The 12,465-nt window shown below is 38.8% G+C and overlaps 1 protein-coding gene across 6 annotated transcripts in view; it reads right to left on the bottom strand.

Moving 5' to 3' along the window:
* The window catches only part of CHD6 (chromodomain helicase DNA binding protein 6), a 261,441-nt gene that overhangs the window by 214,739 nt on the left and 34,237 nt on the right, over positions 1–12,465 (bottom strand). Inside the window, exon 2 of one of the 6 annotated variants that reach the window (XM_077168247.1) lies at positions 73–238. The exons of the other annotated variants lie outside the window; for them this stretch is intronic. Coding sequence (XP_077024362.1) covers positions 73–109 — 37 coding nt within the window. The 5' untranslated portion in view covers positions 110–238. The remainder of the gene's footprint in view (positions 1–72; positions 239–12,465) is intronic. 6 annotated transcript variants of the gene reach the window in all.

Raw genomic sequence — 12,465 nt, 5'->3', positions numbered from 1 at the left:
TCATATAGCATGTATTCTTGTCTCTGGCCATTGTGCCAGTTGCCCCTCAGCTCCAAATTCACCCTTCAGTACCTGCTTTGCCATACCATGTCTCCTGTACCGTGAGCATGATGTTAAACTTGGTCAGTAGAGGGCGCTGGAGGGGCACTGCAGGAGGAAGACTGCTGTCTCTCTGGTAACAAGCTTTCGCTTTTTCTTGCTCCTGCTGCAATCATTATCAATGTTGAGGCGACATAAACTGAGATACAAATGATGAAAATGACTTAGCCACACAAACAACTAGAATAAGAGATCAAGTAAAGGAAACAGCATGTGTATCTTGCCCTGAGGCATGTGGCATGCCGGAAAGTACATGTGACATATGGTGGTGTCCTGCCCCAGTCCACGTGTCCAGAGCAAACAGTCCCTCAGCAACCACACAGCTGCAGCCCAGGCCAAAAAAACACCTTCCTATGGTCCCCCAAACACAGAAACTAGGGACTCTAGGCCTCATGCCCATACTGCATCCCGACTGCCTTGGCTCACTTGCATCCTGAGGTAGCAGCCCACCCAACACAGACACACTGTGCTCCAAGGACTGCGCCTGTAGTGGCACACCAACTCCCTCTGCATGCCCACCCACTAGCCTTGGCTCTCCTGCACCCTGGAGGGCAGTTTCCCGTGGCCCTCCCAATGTGGACACTGCATGCTCCAAGCCTTGCACTCACAGTGGCACCCTGACTCCCAGTGCATACCTACCTACCAGCCTCAGTTTACCCACAGAGGGTTGCTTCCTGCTTGTCCAACAACTGCAGAGACAGCTCTGGCCCAGACAATTCAGAGAACTTCTCTGCTATTCAACGGGCTACAACTATATATCAGTAACAATATCTGAACCCCAGCCCTAATCAAGGGGCCCTTCTATCTCATCCAAAGTATAGCTCCTTTTCTAAAGTCACACAGCTTTCAGTAAGTGGCAGAACTTAGATCTGAACCCAGGATGGTGTGGTCCTAATTTCCAAGCTCTTTTTATCACCATCATTCTGGGTGAAATAAAAGAGATTTCACCAAATTCTCTAAGTTCTAAGCAGATTGAGACAGTGTTCTATTCACCACTATAGTCTAGTACCTATACAGTGCCTGGCAGCGAGAAGTTACTCCATAAACATTTGTTGAGCTAATGATATTAGAATACCTAAATTCTCAAACCCAGTGATTTTCCAGGATGCCTTATGAATGTCACACAGCAACAGTAACTGGGAAGATACACTGCAGATTATCTTGTTTAAAGCACGTAAATACCCAGGCCAAGTGAAAAGGAGGAGCTAAACTCTGAGTATTTCAAATAGGGAATATGAAGACCAAAATGATATAAATATCTATGACTTAAGGGGATGAAGACATATAATCTAGCAGAGAAGATGAGATCAAAGCACAAAATAGCTGCAGAGCAATTAAACAAAAAACATCAAAACCTATGCTTAAACAATTAAGAGCTATAAAAGTTAAGGGACCATATCAATGAAAGTTTGAAGAATTAATTTCACAAAGCGCACAGGGTATCCAAAAACTGGAAGTGAAGACAAAGAAAACCTGGGGAGTTGATTCTACCTTTTGCCATTTAGGAGGATTCTCTCAACATGAACAAGCTGTAGAGAAACCAGCCTGGAGAAGGGCTCACGGTGACACACAAATACACCCACCCGCGCAGGGCCTCACAGGCCACAGAGAAGAAGGCAGCACTGGGCTGTGGATTTATTAGGGTCCAGAGAAAAGCAAAGGCCCCATCACTCAAGTTCTGATAACAATCTAACTTTTCCCTAAATTCACGTCTGCAATGCCCTGAAGCAAGCCAACATTATTTTAGCTACTGCTACATGGGGAACCGGGAGCTAAACAAGGAGAAACACAGAGAAACACAAACACATAAAAACCATCTAAAATTAAAATGCTCTGCACTTTTCTGGGTATGTTACTGTTCAACAGAAAGTTTACCAGAGGGGAAAACAAAAAAAAAAAAGACAGAACATTTTCTAATTCTCAAAGGTGGCCTGGTAGTTTTAATTTGCCAGCACAGGTTCTGCCTCTACCTAAGGATCGTGAAAGCATCCCATAGGTTTTCTTCTCTAGGACAATTATCCCCAGTTTCTAATCTCTCCACTCAGATTTTATTTAATAATCTATATATTTTAGGCTCTTTCCTGAAGCTTCTATGTTCTGTATCCTTCTTCATTTGCAAACTCAAAAGCTGAAGTAAGATACTTTATCAGGTTAAAGGAGTATCAACCTTTATAAATGTTCATCTGAAACAGAAAGTCAAATCTTAAGGTGAAATGCCACAGCCACTCCCATTAAGAAGTCAGGAATGAAGCAAGGAAGGACACCACCTACTGGCATTGCTCCCGACATTCTAGAGAGCATGAGAGAAAACTACAACATAAATAAACTGGAAAGAGAGATACGAAATTATTATTCATATAGGACGTAAATGTTTACCTTGAAAGCCCTTAAGAAATCACTTGAAAACTAAAAGAACCCACAAAAAGAGCATATGAAATTATCAGTAAAAAACATATATGTATACAAACACTGAAAGTGTGAGGAAAGAAACCTCACACTTTCTTCATGTGTGCAGCTGTTGGTTCCATGACATGCACACCAAATGAACCAATCCTACCACTCGGGCTGTGATGGCCTACTCAAGGGATGGGGCCAAGGAAAATGCCCACTTCCAGTAGGATACAACAGGTCAACCTCTTGGAGCTATAGTTTGGCACCATTTTGGAACTCACCCAAACCAGACAAAAAAATCCACAAGTGCAGCTCATGTTTAGCTTGTCTTCATTAAAGCCCCTAGAATTGTATTAGTATAACCCAAGATAATATTCACTTTGAATTTCTATTACATTAAATCCAGCTATTTCTCAAGTTCAACCATCTCCTTTTATGGCTTTTCGTATCTCTAAAGAGCTGGCCAACTCAGCAAAGAACACAAGACGACGCACAAGACACCAATGAAACTAAAAGAACAGGCTCCATTTCTTCGACTATAAAATGAGTTTGCCCTAAGATTTTCATGATCATTTCCTAAGAATCCTATGCTTTAAATTCCTACAATTCTATCACTCTAAAAGACCCCAGTACATACAATACCTACATACCAAGAGAAAAATAAATCTAGGAAACATAGCCTTCTACAAAAACATTTTGAAAAATTAATAAATAGGGAACATTCTAGTCTACAGACTTCTCCATTCTCCAGGTGAGTAAGAAAGCTGATATTTTGTATATAGAGGAAAACTACATTCATTTTTTTTCTTCAATCAAAACAAAGGAAAGTTGCACAGAAGTCAGGAAGATGATTCAGGAAATGTTTCTGTCAAAAAGCATAAACATCCTTACTAAAACATGTTATGTACTAAAACAATTCTCTGTGTTTGGGAAAAATTAATCATGCAATAGTGAATACCAACATTACATAGAGTTTGTATATTTGATTCTGTAAACAAAATAAATAAAATTAAGAAATATGCTCTCTTTAAGTCTATCCTCACCATTATACCTAGAGAATCGATCCTTTGAGGACTTTCCTGATAAATTTTACCACTAGGACACACTGCTTGAAGCTTTAAACACGTGCTAGAAGACACCAGACCATTTCATTCAGCTCCTGACGGCATCGCTTTTCTCTCACTCATCCCTATCAAGGATATTCAACTGTTCAACCCATCAGATGGTTACTACTATGTTCAGATTCTTGAGGATCTGGTCATTTCCTCATCTACACAGAGTAACCTTTTATGAGACCAATATACAACAAGGACAATTCAAATATTAAAATGTAGGAAAAGGCAGTAATTATTTATGAGAAAACATCTCAGTCGACATTTGGTAGAAACAATAAATTCACTTGCTAAGGTAAAAAGAGGGGAAGAGAATATTAACTACAATTTTTTAAAAAATCACTAAGCAAAGCGGCAGCAGAGACAACCTGGAACAAAATGGTCTCTACGATCACTCCTGATTCTTGGTTCTATAATCAGAGACCTACAGCTGCTTTTTATTATGAATTGGAGAATGTGAAATACTGTTTTTATAGTATTGGATACTAGCTATATAGCTTTCTGCTCCAAAAATAAGCCTGGAATTATGTAGTTAAGATCTACCTGGCTGGTTACTTAGAGAACAAGCAGCTTTAACTTCAAGGTAAACAGGATTCAAAGACCAGGGCTAAAGTGGTATCCTGAGTGAATCTGACTGTGACCTTAAGCTGTCTGTAGATTTCCTCTGTGACCTTTCCCTGCTCTGACCTTGTAGGTTTCCCCTACACCAGATGACATGCCAGAGTCTGGAGGTTTTCCCCTCTCCCAAGCCTAAAGTGAAGTTAAGAGGTTCAAAACAGTTTTAGCCCACGAAGGGCCTTCCTAAAGGGAAAACCCTACACATTTGCTCCCTCATGTGGGCATGCTGTGTCTGCACACACACACTAACAAAATTCATATATATGAAGATTATCTAATATAAATATATTCTCCTCTGTGGTTACTAGGACAGTATACTTCTGAGGTATTTTTCTAGTAGAAGACACTGGCTACACTGCATAATCCACTCCTTTCTTCTGTTTAGAGCACAGATTCTGAAATTAAACTGCTTCGGTCCAAATCCTAGCCTTTGCAGTTTACTAGTTGTGTCAACAGTCTAACTGCTTATCCTCTCTGTGCCTTGATTTTCCTCATCTGTAAAGCAGGGATGACAGCAATCAAGTGAGGATTAAATAAATCAACGCATGTAAATTACAAAGAACAGCCTGGCATATAGGAAGTACTATAAAAACTAAACATTACAATTGATACTAACACAACAGTCATGTAGGGTTACAGGAAAAATAAATGGCCACAGCAGTAATTGAGAATCCATATGAATTCATGACCTATACCTCTACCATGATCCCCAACCAAAATAACAGCAGAATTTTATTACCCTTGGTCAAAGGAGCAAACTCTAACATGAATAAAAACATCTCACAAATGTGTGATAATCCAGAAGCATGACTCAAGCTCAAAATCTTCTCCCATAAAACCTTCTAAAGACAACTCATTCAAAAACAAATAAAAGGGTAATTAATTTACCTAAACAGAACTTTCCAACATTCTTTTCTAACATAATCAGAGAAAAGGATACTTTGCATAAATGAATTCTCCAAACACCTGAAACTTTATTCCCAATTTTTTTAAGTTTTGAATCAAAACTTTCATTTCATTTTTAAAAATTTCTCAGTATTCCTAAAATGTAATGATAGCAAAACAAATGATTCAGGCAACAATCATTAGCATTCCTCAAAGAATGCTAAAACGATTAAATAAAGGGTGGACAGAGATCTGGATAACCAGTTTGGTCGCCCCATGGGTTTTGTTGGTCAAATGGGCAAAACACAACCTGACAACGAAAGGGCTGTCGGTAACCTGAACCCACCAATCAATTTTAGCATACAAAGTGGGACAACAAAACATGCTGAATCTTTGTAAAATAGGAATGGTAATAAAAATGATCAAGCCTCCATCATTTTACCTGGGGAATATATTACATGACACCACAAGAATACAAAATCCAGACTGTGGGAAATGACCCAGTTCCCCAGTTTCTCCAACAAATAAATGGTATATATATTTAAAAAAAAAAAAAAGTGAATCATTACAGAGTAGAAGAAAGTTATTCAAAGTTAACCAACTATAAGAAGCCATTTTTATAAATTTAGTACATTGAAACGCTAGTGATCAATGAAAGAGAGGGGTAAGGGGTATGATATGTATGAATTTTTTTCTGCTTTCTTTTTATTTCTTTTTTGAATTGATGCAAATGTTCTAAGAAATGATCATGATGATGAACATACAACTACGTGATGGAAAAAAAAGAATCTTCGTATTATATGTTGATTAGAGGAGACAGCCAAGATGGCGGCTTAGTGAGGAGCAGGATTTAGTTCGCCCTCCAGAGCAGCTAGTAAATAGCCGGGAACAGTACAGAACAACTGCTGGGGCCACGTCAGTGACTGGACACACAGCACACCCCAGTCTGGACCAGCTGCGAGCCCACCAGAACTGTGAGTTCACAAAGCCGCAGTGGCCGGCGCACTTCCCCCACAGGCTGCTTCCCAAAGGGGAAAGAAAAGGGACTTTAGCAGCAGCAGAGTCTGAGCACAACTAAGCTCCAATTGTGGAATTAATTCACAAATTCTGACTACTAAAAATAGGCCTCCAGCTCAGCCGAACCTAGTCAAAGCAGAGGTTGCTGATTTTTGCCTGGGCACTGAGGCGGCAGGGCTGATGGAAAAAGAAAAAAGAAAAAAAAAGGAACAGAGTTTTTTTGGATCAGATAGCACATAATACTTGAAAGGGTCTGGGCCCTGAAGGAGAGGGGGCACATAGAATATGAAGGTACACAAAAGAACATAACAACTTATGCTCTTGATTGGCAAACCTGAGGAACAGGAGCCCCGTTTTGAAAAGGACTTTTCTCTTTCTATTTTGTGACTGTGTTTCTATGTCTTGACTGCCTTAGGATACAGCAGCAGGACTTCTCAGGCTGCAACGGCCACAGGCATAGGCAGAAACAAGCTTGTTTGAGAGCTTGTCTGGAGCTTATGCCTTCCCCAGAGGAGGGGTGGGGCCCAGCTCAGGTGGATTCCCTCCCTCAAGGAATTCAGACACCAGGGTCTGGAAAACTGAAGTGATTAAAGCCAATGTACAACATCTCCTCTGTCTCTACCACATTCCCAGCAGGGAGAATCTGCCAAAATTAAAGGTACTGCATCATCTTATGCAGTGGGACCTGCAGACAAACAGGCACCACATACTGGGCAGGATAGGAAAATCACAGAGTCCAGAGACTTCACAGGAAAGTCTTTCAACCTGCTGGGTCTCACCCTCAGGGAAAACTGACACAGGTTACTCTTTCTTCCTGATAGGAGGCCAGTTTGGTCTGGGAAAATCCAGCTGGGGTCTATAATACCCAAGTAGATCCTCCTAAGGGTGGGGGAAAAAATGCACCATACAGGCAGGGCAAGAAACAAGAAAACAAGAACTGAAAAATTCTCCTCTGTTAAATAAAACCTAAGCTAGAGGTCCAGAATAAATGGAATTGAAAGTCAAAGAACAGACAGACAACAAATTCATCCAGCAAGAAAATCCTAGGTAAAAAGAAGTGAAAACAATCTCCAGAATAAACTAATTAAGGTAATTAAATGCCTAGATGCCAGCAAAAAATAATGAATCACACTAGGAAAATTGAAGATACAGCCCAGTCAAAGGAACAAACCAACAATTCAAATGAGATACAGGAGTGCAACAATTAACTCAGAATATTCCAACAGGCAAGGAAAACCTCATCAAAAATAAAATCAATGAACTGAGGGAGGATATAAAGAGGGCAAGGAATGAACAAAAAGAAGAAATTGAAAAGTCTGAAGAAAGAAATCACAGAACTTATGGGAATGAAAGGCACAGGAGAAGAGATGAAAAAAACAATGGAAACCTACAATGTCAGATTTCAAGAGGAAGAAGATAGGATTAGCGAACTGGAGGACAGGACATCTGAAATCTGATACGCAAAAGAAAATATAGGGAAAAGAATGGGAAAATATGAGCAGGGACTCAGGGAATTGAATGACATCATGAAGCGCACGAATATATGTGCAGTGGATGTCTCAGAAGGAGAAGAGAAGGGAAAAGGAAAAGAAAAACTAATGGAGGAAATTATCACTGAAAATTTCCCAACTCTTTATGAAAGACTGAAAATTACAGATCCAAGAAGTGCAGTGTACACCAAACAGAACAGATTCAAACAGACATATTCCAAGACACTTACTAATCAGAATGTCAGATGTCAAAGAGAAAGAGAGACTCTTGAAAGCATATTGTACATTGATTGGTTTTATTAATAAAAACTAAAAATAAAAGTCATTTTTAGAAAAAAAAATTGAGGAAAACGAAAATAGACATGATATTGGGTAATATTAAAGAACTAGGGTTGGCTTTGTTGGCTATAATAATATTGCAGTTTTCTTTAAAGTACCTATCTAGTAGATATACACCCTAAATATTTACAGGTGAAATGATGAGTTGCCTGAGATTTACTTTAAAATACTTCAGGAAAGAAATTAATTGAGAGAGGGTAGATAAAACAAGAGTGGCATAAGGATTCTTGTATTAGTCTCTCTAGTTTTGTGCATATTTGAAAATTTCCATAATAAATTTTTTTTAAAAAAAGGATAAGGGGAAAAGAAACAGTAATCTGTATATAAATCTAAGTTTGGCCAATATTCATGAGAGGCATGAAAAACTGCAGAGAGCCTATGAAAAAGCTGACATTAGTGGTCTCTAAGATCACATGTGAATACTTTGGGCAGATTTCCTTCGTCAGCAGGAATTCTTTCTACCACATTCCAACGAAGGTATGCTTTCTATAAAGCAATGTTCTATTACCAAGGTGTAAAGAAGATATCTTGAAATGAAATCAAACTCTTTCGGTATCTTTATCCTGAAAAGTTTTTCAAAGAAATTGATTACAAAACAAATATTTTTTATTAGGGTATGCATATTTCTAAGAATTTAGCAGTTTGTCTCTTTATACTTTTCAGTTTTTCCAATGGTCATATAAATAAATATTTTTGTACAAATTGAGCAAATAACCTTTAGTACAATTTTTTTTTTATACTCAATGTGTTTTTTTAAACAAATATTTCTTTAAACCCAATCCCTTCTCCATTTCTATTGCCCCAGCTTAGTTTTGGCCATTATCACCTCATATGTGGTTTCAGAGTACTTAAAATATTAACAGATTATACCACAGGTATGCAGGTCAAATACATCACTTAGTACTTTCAAAACATAAAAAATATGAGAGTAATTATCACCCTCATCACACACATGATAGTGCTCTACTGTATGGAAGAAAACACTGCTCAAATGATATAACCACTAATCTAATGTTGGGGGAGGAGGGCAGTAAGTAATAGAACACCATCATCACTACTCAGATTTAAGGGGTAAATTGAAAATATTAAAGCTATTAGTAACTTACTCCCAAACTCTTTAGTTTAGTCAAATCTAGTTAAGAAATATTTGCTGAGTATCTGCGTGCTCACAATTGTGCTAGATACTAAAGGATCATTTGGAGAAATAGATGGCAGGTATTTCCTCCCAAAATCTTACCACCAAGGTAGGGAGAAAAGCATTCAAATAAACTAGTAGAGAAAATGTCTTCTTGGTGTAAAAGTTACCTCCCTCACTTCTCAACCCAATGCATATTTTAGAAATATCAAGTGTGACTGTGGAAAAGTAGGAACAATTCCCCCACAAACTGGTCATATGGATTTCCAACTGAGGAATAAAAATCATTAAATACTTTGAATTCAATTAGAATAAAGACTTCAACCTAAAATGTAATTAGAAGACCTACAGACCCAAATATGAAAAAGATATGACACCTACAGAAATCAGTCTAGTAAAAAACAAAACCTGATAACAAATGTCATTTGATGTCAGAGAAGATATAAGTGAGGGAGAATTTCAAATGCAGTGGGAGCAGAAATTAGAGTGGGCAACTACAAGGGGAAGTCCCAGACAAAGTGTTTCTGAGAGACACTACAGAAGGAAAATAAGACACGGGATATGTGAAATTACATAATACCTGAAAATAATAAAATTATGCTCCAAGTCCCATAACAGATCACAAATATTCTCCATGCACAGATTTGACTCCTTCCTTTTAAATTTTTTACCCACTAACATAATAGTTTCAACATCAATTTTTAATGTCCATCTCAGTCTCTACTATTCTACACATAATGCCCAGCAGCCAAATAAAAATTACAAGAAATACCAAAAAAGTAGGGATGGGGGAATGTCAAGAAACAAAGCAATCAACAGAAATGGACAAAGATGACACTGATATTGGAACAATCAGGAAATTACTCAGATATTGGAACTATCAGGAAATTTTAAAATAACAATGATTAATATATTAAAGAATATAGTAGAAAAGGCAAACAATAGGCATGAAAAGATGAAAAATTTCAGCAGAAAGATGAAATATGTTAGCGTCAAATGAAAATGTTAAAAATTAAAAAAATATATATATCAGAGATGAAACTTTCCTCTGACGGGATCAGAACATTCAACGCAGAGAAGGACCAGGCTTAATGAACTTGAGGTTAGGTCACTAGAAATCAACCAAATTAAAACACAAAAGAAGAAAAAAACAAAAAAAAAGAAGGGGATACCCAGAAAAGAGTATCTACAAGCTGTAAGCTCTGATCAAATGATATCATAGTCATGTAACTGGAGTCCCAACACGGAAAGACAGACAGACAAAGGTTGGGGTAAGAAAGATAACCGATAAGAAAATGAGAATTTTCCAAAAGCAAAGAGTCATTAAACCACAGATGCAAAAAGCTCAGGAAAACCCCAAACAGAATAAATGCAAATAAAGAATACAATGAATAACATATACCTAAACACTTCACAGTTAAACTGCTAAAAACCAAAATTAAAAAAAAATTCTTAAAGACAGCCAGAGGAAAAAGCTATTACACTGACAAGGAAAAAAAGCAATAAAAGTTTTAGCAGAAAACTCATGAGAATTTATGCAATCCAGAATACAATGGTATGGCACCTCAAAAGTACTAAAACAAAAACACCAAATCTGTCAACCAAGTTCTATCATCTTTACCTTTCAAAAATGAAGGCAAAATAATGGCTGTTTCAGACAAACAATTCAAGGTAAACACAGCTGCACTACAAGAAATGGTAAACAAAGTTCCTCGAGCAGTATATGGTACCAGACAAAAATGAAATCTACAAAAAGAAGTGAAGAGCTCCAAAACTGGTAAAAATGGAAATAAATATAAAAGACCTTTTACCATATTTTCAATCACTCTGAAAAATAACTATCTAAAGCAAAAGTAGTAAAAGCAGAACGTAGAGTTTATAAAATATGTAATCATAAAATGTATGACAACAATATCACACGGAATAGGACAAAAAAACTGGAGGTCTACTGCGTTTTGTAAGGATCTTACATTCTATGTGAAGTGGTGTAGTATCCTTTGAAGACACACTATAATGTAGATTGTAAATGCTAGGACTATCGTCAATTTGTTTTAAAAGAAGCATAACCAGATTATAAATACATAGTAAACCTATAGCTACTAATTTTTAAAAAGAAGTATAACTAATAAAATAATATGGAGATAAAATGGAGTAATTAAAACAATAGTGGAGATAAAACGGAGTAATAAAACACTCAATCTAAAAGTAAGAATAAAAATAGGAAAAAGGTTCCCGGTGTCTACCCACATTAAAAAAAAAAAAAAAAAAGGAAAAAGGAAAACCAAGATCAGATGAAACAAACATAATACAGGGGTCGGGGCCAAGATGGCAGCTTAGTAAGGTACGCGCGTCTTAGTTCCTCCTCCAGAGCAACTACTAGGTGACCAGAAACAGTGCAGAACAGCTCCCGGGGCCACGGCAGGGACTGGACACACAGCGTACCCCAGTCTGGCCTGGCTGGACCGGCTGCGAGACTCCGCTGCGGTGAGCTCCCCAAGCGGCGCGCGCTTCCCCAGGCTGCGGCGGCTGGTGGCCAGCACCCCTCCCTCCCTCCTTCCCGGACCGGCCGAGAGTCTCGGAGAGGCAACTTTTCCAAGCAGCGGCGGCCAGCGGCTGGCACCCCTCTCTCACAGGCAGCTTCCTGGACCAGCTACGAGTCTCGGATCAGCAAGCTTCGCAAGGCGCGGCGGCCGGCGACCAGCACCCCTCCCCCACAGGCGGCTTCCCGGTCTGGCAGCGAGTCTTGGAGCAGTGGCTCCCCAAGCCGCGGCAGCAGGTGGCCAGCGCCCCTCCCCCAAGGCAGCTGCCCAGAGGGAGAGGAGGGAGTCTCCGACAGAGGCAGGGACTGGGTCCAACCAAACACCAATAGTGGCATTAATAAAGGAGCCACAACATCTTTTGCTGGTGGGACCCGCAGACAGACAAGCGCCACATACCGGGCAGGATAAAAAAAAAAAACAGAGCCCAGAGACTTCACAGGAAAATCTTTCAACCTGCTGGGTCTCACACTCAGGGAAATCTGATTAAATGGCCAGATGCCAGCAAAAAATAACAAATCACACCAGGAAAATTGAAGATATGGCCCAGTCAAAGGAACAAACCAATAGCTCAAATGAGATACAGAACTGAGACAATTAATTCTGAATATACGAACAGAAATGGAAAACCTCTTCAAAAACCAAATCAATAAATTGAGGGAGGACATGAAGAAGGCAAGGGATGAACAAAAATAAGAAATGGAAAGTTAGAAAAAACAAATCACAGAACTTATGGGAATGAAAGATACAGTAGAAGAGATGAAAAAAAACAATGGAAAACTACAATGGTAGATTTCAAGAAACAGAGGTTAGAATTAGTGAACTGGAGGATGGAACACCTG

The sequence above is a fragment of the Tamandua tetradactyla genome, chromosome 1 (assembly GCF_023851605.1).
Source record: "Tamandua tetradactyla isolate mTamTet1 chromosome 1, mTamTet1.pri, whole genome shotgun sequence".
NCBI classification, from domain to species: Eukaryota; Metazoa; Chordata; class Mammalia; order Pilosa; family Myrmecophagidae; genus Tamandua; species Tamandua tetradactyla.
The sequence above is the reverse complement of the archived record's forward strand: the minus strand, read 5'-3'. Positions and strand labels throughout refer to the sequence as shown.